The sequence below is a fragment of the Emydura macquarii genome, unplaced genomic scaffold (assembly GCF_026122565.2).
Source record: "Emydura macquarii macquarii isolate MOO-44397 ecotype Brisbane River unplaced genomic scaffold, CSIRO-AGI_Emac_v2 contig_2184, whole genome shotgun sequence".
In the NCBI taxonomy this organism is placed as follows: domain Eukaryota; kingdom Metazoa; phylum Chordata; order Testudines; family Chelidae; genus Emydura; species Emydura macquarii.
The window spans coordinates 1,320,015-1,337,648 of record NW_027132321.1 but is presented as its reverse complement, the minus strand read 5'-3'; the positions used below and the strand labels follow the sequence as shown (position 1 = coordinate 1,337,648).

At 46.7% G+C, this 17,634-nt stretch overlaps 1 protein-coding gene across 4 annotated transcripts in view; it reads right to left on the bottom strand.

Annotated features, from left to right (window-relative positions):
• Window positions 1-4,702: 4,702 nt before the first annotated feature.
• SLC16A1 (solute carrier family 16 member 1) overlaps window positions 4,703-17,634 on the bottom strand; it is a 33,093-nt gene continuing 20,161 nt past the window's right edge. For 3 of the 4 annotated variants that reach the window (XM_067558787.1, XM_067558784.1, XM_067558786.1), the window contains 4 exons: window positions 17,146-17,403; window positions 10,695-10,838; window positions 9,149-10,021; window positions 4,703-8,364 (listed from right to left, as the gene is read on the bottom strand). In XM_067558787.1, coding sequence (XP_067414888.1) covers window positions 8,069-8,364; window positions 9,149-10,021; window positions 10,695-10,838; window positions 17,146-17,362 — 1,530 coding nt within the window. In that variant the 5' untranslated portion in view covers window positions 17,363-17,403 and the 3' untranslated portion in view covers window positions 4,703-8,068. Of the gene's footprint in view, window positions 8,365-9,148; window positions 10,022-10,694; window positions 10,839-17,145; window positions 17,522-17,634 lie in introns of all 4 variants that reach the window. The other variant, XM_067558785.1, reaches the window with a different exon arrangement.

The window sequence follows — 17,634 nt, the reverse complement described above, 5'->3', positions numbered from 1 at the left end:
AACCGGCAAGCTGCAGGGCCATTTGTTTTATAGAGAAGCCATCAGCTTCCAGCTCATTTTATTACATAAATAAAAAATCAGGTTAAAAAACTCGTGGTGTAAAGTGAAACCGCTGCTTGTAAAATTAAAACTGTTCAGGGTTAATGAGTGGGAAAGGTTACTTTTGACTCAGCTGCATTAGCCACGGGAATGAGTTGACATGTAACGTCCATTGCTGCATCTGCAGCGTGTGTTCTAGCACGTTGCCCCACAGAGCTGAGAGAAGGTGCATGCCCCAGCTGGCATTGGCTCACTGCCAGCCCCCAGCCTCCTGGCCGGTGACTCCGGTAGGAACAGACCTGGCGTATTCAGATTTAACCCCCCAAACTCTGTACCGTGCATAGCGCTGAAGGCAGCGAGACGTGTATTTGGGTCCTGTTTATCGGCTCCACGTGCAAGGCAGGAATAAACTAGCCAAGAGAAATCGGAATGTGTGTGTGTGTGTCTCTCGCTCTCTTATACGCACAGAATTTTTGCCAAACCAAGGACCAGTTTCCATGCAGCCACACGCTGACAGCAAGCAGAGCAGCTCTGGCATTCCTGGCTGTAGACATGTTTTCGTGTAACTCGCAGCTCAGCTCTTAACGCTAAATATATTCAGGCCCTGCTCAGCACTACAGAGCAGGTCTCTGGTGCTTTAACAAAGGAGCGTTTATTCCTGTGAAGACAGCACGCACGCTGCACCAGAGCAGGCACAGCGGAGACATTCAGCCAGAGACAAGTGGCAGTTTGTGTGAAGTGAAATGGGGCCCTGGCCACTTCCTCGGGCTTGTGTTTCTCTGTCATGTGTAGCCCTGTGGTGGCTGTGTCAGGTGACATCCTGAACATGCCCCAATGACTGGCCTAACGCCCGGCTCCTCTGGCACGTAGCTGAAACATGCGGGCGGAAAGGGGCAGCATGGGCGCATGCGTGGTTGACTAACTTTCTCCTGTGCTAAGTTTATTAAGACAAGTAATGTTATAGAGTCAGTCTTCACCTGCAGCTGTGAACACTTAGTCCAGGCAGCTCAGCTGTCTCCACCTTTCCAATGCCCGGAGATTCAACCGAGCCCTGGCCCGGTTCCCCTTTATTGTAGCCATTTGTATGGACTGACTGAGCGTAGTGACCCAGCCACTCTCCGGCAAGTCCTGCCTGCACCCAGGCAAGGCTGGCATGTGGCAGGCCTGGCTACAGGTTGTTGCTGCAGAGCACTCTGCATAGCCACGCACAGACCGTTGTGAAAGGATTTCTGGCAGCTGGCCCAGGAAGAGGCTTGGGAAAACAAAGACCGTGGGCGTTAATTTCCAAACTATTTCCTCAATTGTGCCTGCTATGAAGAGAATGTGTTTGTTTGTTTGTTTGCTACCAACAGGAGCCGGAGGGGGGGAAAGCCTGACCAAGTCTTCAGAGGAAATCTGGCTGGTCAGGGATGGTCTAGGTTCACATGGTCCTGCCTGTGTGCAGAGGGCTGAGCGCCTCGCACGGTCTCGTCCAGCCCTACATTTCTGACTCCATAGATGTGTTTCCGTTAACAGTGACTCAGTCTAAGGCTCTGTTCTGCATGTGCGCTGGGAAGAGTGATTCCCAGGTCACGCAGACACATCCACGCTCGCTCTGCTCCAGCTAGCATGCTAAAAATAGCCACGTCGCTAGTGTAGCTTGGGCAGTGGCTCGGACTAACCACCTAAATCCATCCCCACCGTGAGCCGTCACCCGTGCTACCCCAGCAGCACTATGTTTATCAGGTGAGCTCCAGCAGAGCTAGCTCAGGGACACATCCATGCCTTGGGAATCACACCTCCCAGCGCAAATGTAGCCATAGGCAAAATGTAAACGCGAGGCTGGCTGTTAAAGCAAACCAACACAGTTGACGCTCCACCCCCCTGCCTCCCCGTAGGGACACATCACTGCACGAGTCCTAAAAACAAGGGGTGCCATAACTCCACAGGCTCCGCTCCGGAAGGAAACAGCCACCATTTCTCCTGCCACAGTGGGCCTGGAAGTGGAAGCGGTGGAGGCCACGTGAGTAGATGGCAGCTTCGTTGCCTCCACCTCGCCTCTTCCATTCTCCCATTATCCAAGTGTAACCCTGAACTTTACCCAAGAAAACTGACGTTAATTTTTTTTCACCAATTTTCACCAGTTTTTAATTGTATTTGGTAATAAAAGACCCACACACATTCCTGGAAATCTTTTAAAAAAAACAAACTAAGGGCGTTGAGGAAAATGGAAGGGTTTGTCTGGGGCACTTTGCAGAAACGGGCCTCAACAGTTTTTTTCAACTGAATAAAGTTTCAGAGTCACTGCTCATTAGGCCTGTACGCTGAGGAACGTCCCTGCAGTGTGGGCCCGCTGCACAGCATGGTGCAGCACCGGGGCACTGCCCCAGGAACCCAACACATGCCGTCAGTGAGAGACATGTTGGTGGCCATCCTTCCAGCACTGCTGAAACCTACTGTGCGTTATGTATGAGGCGTTGGAGCTTCCAAGACTGCGTCTGTACCAAGCTCTAACGCTGCTGCTAAGACTAGTGTGGGGCTGAGCGCTGGCATTAAAGGCAAACTGCACAGGCCAAGACTTGCTGAAGTCCAGCCCCACAGCCAGAAGGAACGGAGCTTGCAGACTATTAACTCCCTTTGATTTTATTAAGTGAGGAAGTCTGCCCAGCATGACGCCGCTGCACCCCACCCACGCACAACTTTGCTCAGGGAGATAGTTTGTGAATAAAACATGGCTTCCTTTCACGTTTTCACAGCGCAGTGCGGAAACTGGGTTCTGGCCCAGTGGTGTGGCCAATGGCAGTGAAGAGGGCAGCTTTTGTCTTTACTAAACCTCCCTGGCCCAGCGTATCACAGAGGGCAGGGAGGAGGGGGCACGCACTGGGTCACAGTCCATCTTCCTTGCCCTGTGCCAGCAGGCTGATGTTTTCGGTATTGTTTGCTAGTGGGTCAAGCCAGTGGTGTGTATGGATGGTCTTCAGCTGAAAAGGGACAGTCTGCCTTTCCAGACACAGCAGTTACACGCTATCTGCAGTATCCAAAACTGGCACAACTTCAGTGCTGAATGTTATTGCCTGGTCCCAGGGCAGCGAACTGCTAGCAGTCAGGATCTTACCGCCATGGATTCCAAGGCTGGAAGTCTGGATTGTGGCCGTCTGGTCTGACCTTGTGTAGAGCACAGGCCACAGACCTTCCCCCCACTCATTCCTAGAGCACAGCTTTTAGAACAGCAGCCAGTCTCGATTTTAAAATGGTCAGTGATGGAGAATCTACCACCACGCTTGGCAACTTCTTCCATTGGTTAATTACCTCTCGGTTAAAAATACGCATCTCATTTACACTCTGAATTTGTCCAGCTTCAACCTCCAGCTCTGGGATCACGTTTCTTTGACCTTTCTCTGCTAGATTGTTCCCCACGGAGGTACTTTGTTCCCCACGGAGGTACTTACAGGCTGTGATCACCCCCTTAACCTTCTCTTTGTGAAGCGAAATAGATTGAGCTCCTTGAGTCTGCATGCGTGTACACCCACTTTCCATCCTCATCTACAGTAGCTAAGCCAGAAACGTTTTAGGCCCTGATACAGCAAAGCACTTAAGCATGGGTAACCCTCTGGGCTTTAAACGGGACTGCTGATATGCACAAATGCTTTGCCTGACTAGGCTCTGAATGCATCTGTTACTGGGAGAATGAGAGCACAGGGTGCAGAAGCCGCTGCTGGGAAATGGCAGAATTAGCAGCATGGCCTTACCTCATAGGGAAGTCCAACAGCCTGATCTTTAGCTAAATATTAGATTTCCTGAAGTTAAATCTGAACAATGTATTACTGGAAGAGGCTCTCCACTTCCAGGCGCTCCTTAAAACTCACAGGCTTTGTCTTCGCTGCTACAAGGAGCAGGTTTTAACTGTGCTAGCCAGTGCACCTTGGCTATCCCGCTGCGCACTCCTAGCGCAATCAAGGTGCTGTGGTGTTACCATGAGGTGAAACTCGGCAAGATCCCCCACCAACAGGGGTTGTGCAATGCAATGCCGACCTCTCCAAGACACATAAGCTGCCTCGTGTCCTCTAGGATTCTACAGCAAGGTCACTAACCTCCATCCTGCTGTTTAAAAAAACCCACAACCTCCCCCCAAGCGTTTTGGCACTGAAGACGCAGCGTAAGAGGCTCTAGTGCACGTCACTGTGTAGGATCCAAAATACGGACAATGCACTACCTCGGCCAAGACCGCAACACGGAACAGTGCAGCCACTTCACAGCACCTCCAACCAAGGCAAAAGCACCGAACCCACAGCAAGCCTGGCACCAATCTGCAGCCAGGGGAGCAGCCAACAAGAGTGGTCACTAGGAGTGGTTAATGGTCCATGTATTAGTCCAGTTCCTAGGTGTTCACATCACCAAGACTGGCAACCTTGGTAAGGGACTGAAAGGGCCAGAGGAGGCAATGCCCCATTTCCCTTTAGAACGAGTCCCGCTAGGTCATGGTTGAGACTCATTGTCTGGCTGGGGACAGGACCTTGTCTCCAGGGATCAATCCGGTATCTCACTGGTGTGAAGTTTTTAGTGTTTCCAATTGACCTGGCAAGACCCCATTTTGTGGTAAATGGAAGGACAAACCAAACGCAAGAATACCTAGCAGCTGGTAATTTGTCTCCATGTACAGACAAGAACAGCACCCACACCTGCAGCTCTTTATGGTTAGTTTATTGCAATGTGAACTATGACAGACATCTGGCATTTATAAACATACAACAACTTGGTATTACAAGGTCACAGCTCAGTGCAGTACAATAAAATCTGTTTAAACAAAATAATCTATTGGCTTTATAAAGTTATTCTAGATATGAAAATACCCTGACCTGTTCCTTTTGTAGGTTTAGAATAGACTGCAATTAAACACAAACAAACAAAAACAACACACTAAGTCAGCAGCCAAGGAAACAGGGCAGAGGACTTCACAGTTCATGCGGTAATACTGTCCTGGGACGCCAAGTGACAAAGGAAAGACCACTTGCTGTATGTTGTATACATATGTAAAAGTCTCCAAAATACTCCTTTCAGTTCTAGTCCCACTAGCCCTAGATCTGTATGAACTACCTGTCACTACCTCTTTGTCTGGCATCTTATGTTGGGCAAACTCTGTTCTTCAGCAAAGTTATCGCTTAAAGTTTTTTTCTTCAACATGAAAATTTACCAGGTAAAACCTAGGAGGACAGTGGAGAGCGGAAGCTCTAATAGAACTCTGGAAGATTTCCCAGGATAGATTATGGAATCATATGAGGTTTCATTTGATGAACACCCCTATCCTTTAGCTGTCTGATTTAAGATTCAGGGTTTTTATTACGTTTTCAGAAAAACCCTAAATATCTGAATGTCTTGAATTCTTTTATTTTTTTTAAACCAAGACAGCATGAATGGCTTCTGAAAACACATCTCTAAAACCAAGTAAGGCAGTGGCATTCCTGTTGAAGTCCCTGACTGTCTGGAGCTACCCACATACAAAAAACCTTTTTCTGCAATTAGGCAGACCTTTAAAAAAAAAAAAAGTATAAGGTACGTGAACACATTCCTCCCTCACTAGGGCTACAGCATCCAGTATCTGGGATGGAACACTCCTCCTTTCAGTGGTTTTACTTTCCAGTGAGCTTTGTGGATCTTGGTCTGAAGCTGGGTTCACATAAGGGTGTATTGTGTTCTCTGGACACTCTCAGAGAACTGCACATTTTTGTATTTTTGTTTTGCTTTGACTTAATCTCACAACGCAGCTCAGATGATCACCAACACGTCTTTGTGAAATTAAGAAGTCTTGTTTCATACAGTTAAGAGTTTAAAATTAGACAGCTTGTCATTTTAAAGAGATTTGAGCAAGAAATACAGTTCACTTACTGTACCAACTACATTACAAACAAGCACACTTCCTCTGCCTTCAAAGGGAAGGATTGAAGTTCTATTTTTCTGTTGCTTATTCTCTTGCCACCGCCTTCCAGTGCTCCCGGATTGGATGAATTGCATTACACCACCACTTCTTACTGGCCAGCCTTCAAATATCCCACATGCATCTCCCCCTAAAAAGCTACCAAATACACATCCACTGGTACATCTCTGGAATGTGGCTATGAAACATTACACTACAATATTTGACTAGGAAAAAGGAAAAAAAATCAACATTTGATGGGTGAATTATAAAAAAGTTTATTAGAAAAAACCCAAAACCTCAACCTATTACAGGATTTCTGTTTAACATTCACTAGAACACAAGCACCAGGAGCCTCCGGGTCACAGGCCATCTGCTTAGCCCTCTACATGCAAGTTGTAATATTTACCAGTGCTAAAGAAAATAAAATAAATATATACAAACAGAAGACTCTCTCTTTCCCTTGCCCCTTTAAGGGTCTTTGATCTGAGCAGTTAGAAATTGCTTTAAATTCTCACTTGAACAGGAGCAAGCAGAAGGTGGTGGCGGGAGGGGAGGAGGGGGGATTTCTTGGATTTTTTTAAAGGACAGTTACGCAGCTTTAGCTATTTTATTTCATAGAGGTATCAGATCATTTGACTGTATCTGGCCCCATTTAGTGTGCAAAATATTAGGTCTCACAGGACAATATGCCACATACTCAAGACCAGATCCAGACCAGTAAGGGAGCCAGACATGCTCTGAAGCCAGGAGGGAAGGAGCCAAGAATATGTAACAGAACTGACACCCACTTGCTAAAAGCCAACCCCAGGCCCATTGAAGTGAGTGGAAATTCTGCTGTCGATTTCAAAGGGAGTGGGGTCCATTCTGAAATGCCAGCTAGCCTTTTGCGACGTTTCGTTTGGAATAGAGCTCTGTGAAGAGTGGAATGCTAGATCTTACCTGGTGGTACAGTCTGAAGGATGCTTCAGGACAGAAACCCCACCTCTTAGGAAGCTCAGGATCAGGGCTGGGGGAGGAAGGGTCATAGCAGGACTGGCCCGCAGTGATAGAGATGCTGATTTCCTAAATCAAGCAGCCTTGGAAGACTTCCAATTCCAAAGCCAAACGCAGTGCTAGGATGGGGAAGACGGATACACGACCCAATATGTACCAGCTTAGATTCCTTTAGTTGTGACTAAAGCACATGCCCGACTAAACAACTCAGCCTTCTGCGTTTGTACCCATTTGGTTTCATAGTGTTACTTTGAAGAGAGGCACCACAAAGATGGAGTTTGGAAGTTCTTTGCCTAGGAAAAGTGGGATGATCTAAATCTAAATCCTTCCTTCCTGCACCGGCAAGTGTCGTTTAGGGAAATGAGATGATCACATGCAATAAAATCAGGCTCAGCCCTAAAAGGGGTGGAGGAGTGAAGACAGTTACAAGAAAAAAAGCCTTCCATTCATTTCAGTCATCAATTTCCAATCCAAGTGTTCCATGAAAATGGAACTAAAAGGGGGATGTTTAAAAAACTACAGTAGCTAAAAAGTTTTCAAAAGGTGCTAGAAAAGCCTACAAATAGAGCCAGGTGGTGTCTGGCATCCAAAAGAGTTTGGATTTTTTCTTGTTTTATTTTAAGATCACCCCTCCCACCCACCCCAAAAATATCCCAACTTCCACTAGGAATCTGGCAGTTAAGAAGTATGTGAAACAGTATTCATTTTAGATTCAGCATTGAAGCCGGATGAGCCTCAAAATATCCAATATCCTTTTTATGGCTTTAAAAACAGATATAGCCTAAAGCAGATAGCAAAACTATCTAACACAGGCTTTACAGAGTGGAGTTAAGGCTCTTCCAGAGTAGTCTAGAGGTGGAAACTGTAAGGCACCTATTAGTACATTCATGTTACTGTTAAAGAAGCCAGAATATAAGAAAGTTTCCCTCCCTCCATCCCTGTTCCCACCCCCATAAGAATATATGGCACATTTAGCTGTTCCCTCTGCTGACCCCAGATGGAAAGACAACTGAGAACTTTATTAAAAATGAACCCCTGGTTTATACACTTCTGATGACTGCTCACTACCAGCAGAGCACTTCCCCCAAACCCCATTTTAGAGTGACAGCACTTCCTCCAGCCACCGGGATTAAAATCACTCCCTCACATGTGACTCTCCTCCTCTTTTATGCCATCTTCTGTGTTTTTCTGCGGCACGCTGGCCACGTCGTTGTTTGCCTCTTTCTGTTTCTCAGCCTCTTTCTGTTTCTCCCACTCATCGATGTTGGTTTCCTCCTCTCTCCCTTCATTTCTCAGCTTGTCCTCTGCCTTTTGTTCTTTCTCCAACAGCCGGTAGTTGATACCCATTCCCACAAACAGGTAGATCCCAGAGACGACCAGGATGACTCCACATGACCAGTATGTGTATTTGTAGTCACCATACATGTCGTTGAGTTTACCTGATGGACCAGAGAGGACAACATGTTATGTGGCTGCCCATCTCCCATCCCAGAGTGGGAATCACCCTCAATTAACATGCATAAGCTCTCCCCCAAACGCACCCGCCCACAAGAATACAATCTCTGCTTAAAAACGTAGGGTTTTTTGAAGCCTTACCTAAGTGCTAATCAAATGCACTGCTGGTAAAATGGCAATGTGCATAGCAGTAAACTCTAATCAATGTCAGCCTACATTTTCAAAACAAACCCACTAAGAACAGGGTGTTCAGGTTAGAGCTCCTTCTTTCGGGTTAATGTCAGCCTTTTTTGGTATGGTTTGGGTAGACCAGAAAATCCAGCTATTTTCAAAAACTGCCTAGGAGATACCCCGAACTCCCTAGGAAACCGCTGGTTTTCAAGTGACGTGTATTCCTTTTTGACCAGGATATCCGAGCTGTCCCTCTGTCTTCCCCTAGTCCTCTTTCCCCATAGTTAAAAGACAAAGTTTGCTTTGCTCTAGGGAAAAACTCTCCGAAACGTCACATCGACTCTGAAATGTCACATAGAAAGAGTGTTCACACTCTTCTTGCCAGAAGACCCCCCTGCACTGGGATATAACCCACACACACTCTAGTGGCCATTCTGTTGGGAAGTGCTCTTCCATGTGTTCTCTAGCCATTCTCGTGCCTTCAATTTTCAGCCTTACCAGTGAGTGTCCTTTGGGAAGGAGCAATAGTTGTTCCCTCCCCGCCTTGTTAGTCCCACAGTACACAGGCACCCCAGGAAGTACATACACATACTCTACCTAAGAGAGGTGGTCCCAGGAGTACAGGGCAGCATTCCACAATTGTCACCAACCCAACGGCACTGGAGAACCTCTGAGCTCCAACCAAATCCATCAGTGTTTCAAACAAGACAGAGCTGAGCCAGCCAAAGGCAAATCCAAAGAACCCAGCGTAGATGCAAAACCCAGCATAGGTGGTGGAAAAGGGTGCCAGGAGGTGGCACACTCCATTATAGACCACAGAGATAGCAAAGAAATATTGGATCCTGGGTCTGACCCACTTGGTGTTTGCCACCAGTCCCATGGAAGGCCTAGCCACCATGTCTACAAAGGCCAGGATGGAGAGCAGAAAGGCAGCAGACTCATTACCGATCTCTTTACTCTTGGCATAATTGCTGAGGAAGACTAAGGGAGTAAACAGTCCAAAGAACATGATCACATTGCCAGACAGATAGAGCAAGAAGCCTCTGTGTGTAAACAGGGACAAGTCCAAGAACTTGTTCATTGTCTGGAAAACTGTGAGCTTCTGCTTCTTCGTCTTCCCAGCAATAAGGTCCATACTGGCATCGCCTGCTCCTTCGTTCACTTTCGTAGATGGCTTCCCAGCTTCCTGCAACACTTCTTTTGTGACCTCTTTCTTCAGCTGATCTGGCTTGGGGCCTATAGGTCGCATAAGAGATCCAGCTACACAACAGTTCAGCAAAAGGCCACCAAGAATTAAAAAACTCCCCCTCCAGCCAAAAATACTGAAAAAGAACTGGTTCAGGGGGGCCAGTGTAGACAAGAATACAGGGCTACCAGCCATAGCTAATCCATTGGCCAATGGACGTTTCTTAAAGAAATACTTGCCAATCATGGTCAAGGCTGGGTTCAAGTTAAATGCAAGCCCAAGACCTGGAAAATAAGAGAATACATGTGAGTTTAAAAATGAGAAATCTCCGCACTTCTGTAGCTCCTGGGATTAATGGAACGGGAACTTGGATTGAACAGACTGGGCAAGAAGTATTGGGCTAAGATCTTCCCATAGTTACACTCAATTTAATTTGCACTGACCTCAGCAAAGTTACGTAGGGGGTTACTAATGGCAGGACCTGGCCAATCATTGCAGGTTCTCAGTGGTACAGGAAGGTGGTGCCAATTTTGCTAGCAAGCAAACTATTGCTTGCCTTTTTTTTTTTTTTTTTTTTTTTTTTTAAAAGAGTCAGAATTAAAAGAGTTCCAGGATACGAGAGATAAAGACTTCACAGAAAGGTAAAGTTTACTAGTGTGAAATCACTCTGATTTGAGATAAGATGGGGATGTCCAGGTACCAGAACAGTACCTCCTTTGACACACACACACCCTTCCCCAAGAAGGATTTCAGGTTCAGAGAGTGTGTAGATATATAGCCATTTAAATTCTGAATTGGCATCTACCTATTGTACTTCAAACATGGAGTTTTAAAAAAGTTCAGCACAGCCTTGTCCTAAGCCATGCTCAGGTTAGACCCTGCCTGCTCACTTGAGAAGCCTGCCTCTGAGCCTGAGTCTCACCATGCACATGAGGAGTCCGTGTAAAGACCACTCACCTCCCACAACCCCAACACAGAAGTAGAGCTCTTCCACGGTGTTACAAAAAGAGGCTGCGATCAAGCCACACCCGGACAGACAGCCTCCAGCAATCATTATTGGCCGACTGCCGTACTTGTTCACCAGGATGCTGCTGATGGGACCTAGAAGAGAACAAAGGCGAGTCACCCAAAGGGGAGAGACCCTTGGCTGCTATGCATGCATTACAAATCAGACGGAAACTAACAGGATTGCACAGAGTCAATGAAAGCTGGACATGGATGATCAGGATGAGCATTCGCCATTATTCTCATGTCAGGAGGAGGAGGGCTGTACAGAAGTACAGGAGACTGCTGTGGATGACAGACAGTCATGTTGGGTTAAGCGCTCAGACATCTCACTCCAGAGCACGATGTTCCAGGCAATCTAGAATCCAGACTGAAACAGGTCATGGTGGAACATCACACTGGCACCCCACGGAAGAGCCTGTTCACTCTGCTTTTTGCAGAATTTGAGAAAGTCTGTAAGTCCTTTGGGCTGCAGAGAGGCTCACAAATATGAACTGATGCAGTACTGCCACCCCAAGTTTATAAAGAAACAATGGGTCAGATTAAGCCCTGCTGTTACTCCAGGGAATTCAGTGGTGTTATACCACAGATTAATTTAGCCCAATAGCTTTGAAACACAAGATCTGCTCCCATCCATCCCTTCAGAGGCAGTGTGGCCTAGTGGATAGGGCATTATGCTGAGACACAGGACTCCTAGATTCTATTCCTGCCTCTGCCACTGGCCTGCTTGGACTAGTCACTTCCCCTTCCTTGCCTCAGGTTCCCCATCTATAAAACAGGGATGGTACTGACCTCCTTTGTAAAGCACTTTGAGAGCTAATGATGTAAAGCACTATATAGAAGCTATTAGCTAGTTATTTTTATTATGTGAACCCTAACGCAAACTAATGATTCTGGAGTGGCTCAGACAAGCCACCACACTTCTGTATATGCTGTGTGCACCAAGCTAGTCAATGTTAAGGATACAGTCAGGATGTATAGAACTGATGTTGCCAAAAGCCTACTTGTTGGATTAGATTCTACAGTACAAACTTTTAGATTTGGTTGGTACCAAAATATCAAGAGCACATGGGGGTGGACAGGGAGAGAGATGAAGGAATCTTGTAAAACGATTTAGTGAGTCAGAACAGAAAGAAGAACAGGGCTAAGTGAGTCTGGACTTTAAACTGAGTCAACTTTGGTTTGTTCGGGTTTTTTTGTTTTAAAAAGTTTCACTTTGCTTCAGCTACAGAAGCCTGATGGAAACCTGAACATCTGAGTCAAATCATCCCACTACTGTGCTCCATTTTGTGTGCCCCTGAGACATCGGTGTGAAATCAGTATCTGTTTTGTTAGAGCCCGCTTCATGTTTTCCACGTGAGTTCTAAACTTCAAAAGCCAGTCACATACAGCTCTTATCCCCATGCATGTCGCCAATATAAGAAAGCAGGATGGTCCTAAACTAAGGTTTTTCCAAAGTTTTCAAGAGTTATCAGTTGCTCATTAAAGCCTTAGACCAACCACCATCTGAGTCAGTTTATGATTCCTGCCCTGGCCTCCTCTGCCTAACCAGCATGGCTTTTGAAACATCAGCATGACTCATCTCCCTCTGCTGTCGCACTAGCTCAGAGTACCTACCATCTTCCTTTACAGCAGTGTGAAATGTGCTCAGCTAGGTCCCTGGATAAACCCTTACAATTTGTACATGCTCAACTCCTCTGGTTTGGGAGGAAATCTTCCCCACCCTCTCTGCCCAGAGAAAACAGTAACATGAACTTTCATGAAAAGAAGCAGATAGGGCTGGCGGGGGAGAGGGGGAGGTTGTAAAGAGACTTTCCCACAGCTACTTAGGAACACGTGCACTTGGGTTCATTTGTGCTGCATATGAGCCTGTCCACTCTAGGGGGATATTTCTGTCTTGAAGATCAGACTGCAGCTTTTCCAAATTGCGGTATGTGGGTCCATCCCATTTGCAACCATCCGAAACGTGATCATTTTTATCATGGTGGCCCCACTATACCAGGAACTCCGCAAACACGTGGCTAGCAACCACCCCTGCCCCCAAAAGGGCTTATAGTCTAGAAGATCAGACACATGTGAAGGGAACACAAAGGAGAGCACAGCTAGGGTAACAAAAATAACAGGATGTTTAGCACAGACTTGCTGTGTGCCAAATTCACAGCCAGCCAGTAGCCCCAGCTCCAAAACCTCCTCAGCAGTACTGCTGCTGCATATGCAGAGGAAGGAGTTATATTCATCTGTCATTTTAATTACTCTTCCAGTGTTTGAGAAGGCAGATTGCGGAGTGCACTTACAGTTTAAAATGTTTCATTACAAGAAATCCTAATCCAAAGTAAACAGTGATCAAGTACAGTAGTGCATGCTCTACAGACACTAAAATGTATTTAAATACACTGAATGAGCATCCATTGAACATTAACAGATCAGGTTTCACCATTAACAGACAGCAAGGTCAACCTGTTATTCACAGAGACCCAAATGTGGCTTGACCTTTTCACCTATAGTTCAGCAGAACCTGGAAATATTTGAAGAGGACATAATGCCTGTGTCATCAACATGGCTTCCCAGCTGTAGCCAAGACATTCTGAAATCCCAGCAGGATTCCAAGGGGCCTGCATCCTCCATCTCACCCAGTGCCCTTGCAGATACTTCCCAGCAGGCCCATCAGAGCGCCGTACAGTCCCTGTAAGTAACCACTGCAACTGGAGTGAGCCAAGGCCCCAGTGCGAATCCGTAAGACTGACTCTCCCCTGTCACATCAGCGGCACCGCATGCAGAGGCTGGGACACTTCCTCCCTTCTCCCCACAACATGTAGCGACACACCAGGAGCTTAGCAAAGTGGGAAAGATTTGCACATTGAACATTAAACCCCCCCGACGTCTCTGGAGCAGATCCTGAGGACAGCACTGCAAACTGCCCTGTCCCACCATCACGTACCAGGGATTAGTGTGACCGAAGGCCTGATGATAGGTTGCGAGGGAGCAGTCTGTTAAGCTTGGCTTTGTGAGGTCAAATCTTACTGTGGCAAAAAAGCAAGGCTCATGCAGGTTAGGTCCAAGACCCAAACTGGTCAGGGCAAGAGCCACATCCGAGTGCCTCATGCAGCACAGAACACTTTGGCAGCGCTTAAGTGTCCTCACAAGCACCCATCCCCATTCCTGTGGGAAGGGGATTTGGTTTTGATTCACCCAAAGCTCAAAGACTGTGGCAGCGCTGTAGCACACAAACCTTTCAAAGTGGCCAGAAACTTTCCTCACAAAATACTGACGAGTCTCTCTTCAGTGTCAGTGCTGAGCAAGTAGTGACATTAAAATGTTTTCCTAATTTCATTGCAACTGAGTAAGGACATTTCAAATGATTAACTTGTGTCCCTTTAACTCCTTGGACCAAAACCAAAGCAACGCATACAAACTAGCATCTGAGCACAATGCCCTCCCCAGCACAGGTCCAATTATCCTCTGACCAGTGACTTCAGTGCTGTCACAACGCTGTTAACTGGCAAGAGTTCGCTGTTGCCCACTCGCTTCTCATTCTGGGGAGAGCTAGACCAATTCCCTACGTCACTTTCCCAATCTGGCAGCTGTCACCAGAATAAAACACCCTTTAGCTGTTATGAAGAAAACGGAGTTCCTTGGAGAATGTGCTTTTCAGGGTCCATCTCAGTCTGGGAGGAACAGAACATGCATTGTAGCTGCTCAACAAAGGCTCAGCCAAGCAGAGTTTAGTATTCTTGCTGGCTCCCTGCAGATTTGTGAGAAGCATGCAGAGAAGTAACACAGCGTGTCTGGTGGAGGGAGCTGCCTAGGCAAACGTCACATACACCAAACTTCCTCCAAAGACCTATTCTAAAGAAACAGATTTTGTATGCAAAGCACCCCTGTTTCCTGGAATGAGTTAGTCAGATGCTGTAATGTCTCAAGAAAATAGTTCCTAAGGGAAAAGAGGCGGGTACTGATGTCACATCTGGTGACTAACACTTGACTCTAGGCCACACAAAGTTTATTATTTACTTAACTGCCTCTTTACAAGCTCTGGGTCCATACTGTAAGAGCTGTGTGTACTTATGCATACCACCCCTAATTCAAACACCAAAGCTATCCCAGAGGAACATTCCTGCTCTGGAAAGCTATCGATAGTTTCAGACTTGGGCCACTGTGCAAAAGAGCTCTTAGGTCACACGCACATTAACAAACCAGTGTGCAGGACCTGGCTCTGGGGAGCTGTAAGACATTTGCAGCCATCATTGTGAGGGAGCTACCCTCAAGCCTGGCAACTGAGCGAGGGAGGCAAATCGCTTTTAAAAGAGGTAACACCTGTTTCATCCAAGAGCAGGCGACTGATTCCATCTTGCCGTGTCCCTTTAAGGCATTACTGCTCCTTCTGCATTCAGGCTCCCCAGAGCGTTGGAGGGAACCTATTCTCAGGACCATTAGAGACAGACAGGGAATGGCCTAGATCAGGTCTCATTAAGACAGTTACAGTTTACAAGCTTGTTATATCTGAGACAGGGAAATGTGCCGGTTGCCTCACCAGCTGAGCAAAGACAAAGCAGGGCCTGTTCCCCCAGGGAAAAGCCTCATGCCCAGCTACTGCCGTCAGCTGCTTTTGATGCACAAATGCAAATATGAGTCAGGCGATTCGCCAGTTTGGGAGAGCGGCAGCACAAGCATCACCCATGTTCCAAGGTGAACGCTATGGCTCTGTCTCAGTGGGAGCTTCTTTTAGCCACATAGTTTACCGTGGTTCAAAACTGTACATTCACAGATGGCTACAGCATACTGAGAAAGAGAGGGCCAGGGTAAGAATCGCCCTCTCCCTCCCTGCCCCACGTGTTCAGAAGTTACCTATTTAAGGAAAGCAATGTAAGATTGGAGGTGGTTTGGAGCCTTGCCCCCATCTGTCCAAACCTCCAAGGTGTTGGGGGGGGGGAGCTTCACCAACCCTTAAAAAATAAAAAAGTAACTGTTTGCTTTGTCCACTTTTTTCCTATACTTTTGGTCCCTGCTGCCACCTTTCATGTGAAAAGGGAGTTTGAGGCAATCCTTTCGGCTGGGTTTGCAAAATGCCCTTGCTGAAGCTAGCCCAGGCAACCAGGACTAGCTCTGCCCAGGTCAGAGTTTTCAGCACTAGAATGGAGAAAGAGACCAGAAAGAGAGAGAGAAGGTTGTGGTGTTAGTGTTTGAATCAGGTCTTTAGGCCAGATCCCCAGCTGGTACAAAACCACAGATAAGTCCAAAAGGGAACGCCGATTATCTGGTCTGATCTCCTGTACAACACAAACCATAGAACGCCCCGAATTCTTCTTTGAACTAGAGCCTCTCTCTTAGAAAAATATCCAATCTTGATTTTAAAACTGTCACTAATGGAGGCTCCACTGTGACCCTTAGTAAATTGTTCCAATGCTTAACTGCCCTCATTATTAAACATTTGAGCCTCATCATCAGTCTGAATGTGTCTAGCTTCGACTTCCGGCCATTGGACCTTGTTCTACCTTTGTCTGCTAGACTGAAGAGCCATTATCACATATCTGCTCCTCACGTAGGTACTCACAGACCACGGAGTCAATCCTCAGCCCTCTCTTTGTTAACTTAGGTTGAGCTCCTTGACTAGCACTGTAAGGCATGTTTTCCAATCCTTTAATCATTCTCATGCCCCTTCTCTGACCCCTCTCCCCCTAACAAACATCCTTCTTGTACTGTGCACACCAGAACTGGACAGCATATCCAGTAGGGGTCACATCAGTGCAAGTAAAGAGGTAAAACAAACCTTCCTACTCCTACTCAAGATTCCCATGTATACCTCCATGGATTGCACTAACCCTTTCGGGCACAGGCACACTGGGAGCTCACGTACAGCTACTATCCACCACAACCCCCAAAATCCTTTTCCAAGTCCCCTCTCCTGTAAATAGGGTCTGCATTCTTTGTTCCTAGACCTATCACTTTACAGTTGGCCACACTACAGTGCACACTTCTATTGATTTGCTGGTTTCTAATCAGCTCTGCAAGCTGTCATTTCTTTTATTTCCAACAACTCTCGGCAGGGACCCTGCATTCACCTTGGCTTCTTACACTGGCCTACTGGTAGATGTTAGAAGCAGACACAAAAATGTCACTGCTTCATTCTAACGAGGGCAAGTGCAGAATTACACAAGTCCTAATTCCTCCGAAAGATTTCACTTATCGCTTTGCAGAGAAGCAGGACGGATTAACCTCCTTTTCACATTTTGGGCATTAAAGAAAGTTTATGCCAAACTTCTCCAAACAAACCCGCTTAGAAAATTTCACTCAAATGGGAAACAAAGTCAGTCCCTATTAGTGCCTTGGGGGAAAGCATTACACCAAGACACCATTAAATCAGACACAGAGTGAAAGAACTGTCGTGTCTAGTCTGCTTGCTTACCTCCTGCGTACATAACAGCCAGCATGATGGAAGAGATCCAGGAGACTTTGCTGCTCGATGCATCGAAGATGGCCTCAATCTCTTTGAAAAACACAGTAATTGATTTGGGAAACGCATAGGAGAAGCCGATGGAGATGAAAGCTCCCACGACCACAGCCCATCCCCACCCTCCTTCTGGGGGCGTGTATCCCTGAGGGCCTCCGATTGCTGGCGGCATCTTGAATGCAGGTGGTGGTGATTCAGCTGGGTTTCAAAGATCTGCAGAAAACACAGAAATATTAGCACTTCACAAAAGATACAAGGGCATTTTACTCTAGAGTCCTTAGGATGAAGACGTGTCCCTGGAGCTTTCCAATCGTTGCCCTCCTTGGCTTCCCTAGCACACAGAAGAATTCTCTATCAGTGATGGATCAGAATTAAATGTAACACTCATGTGAAACTCAGAAGTTGTTTCAGGGAGTTAGAATGGGGACGAGGAGGTTATCTGGG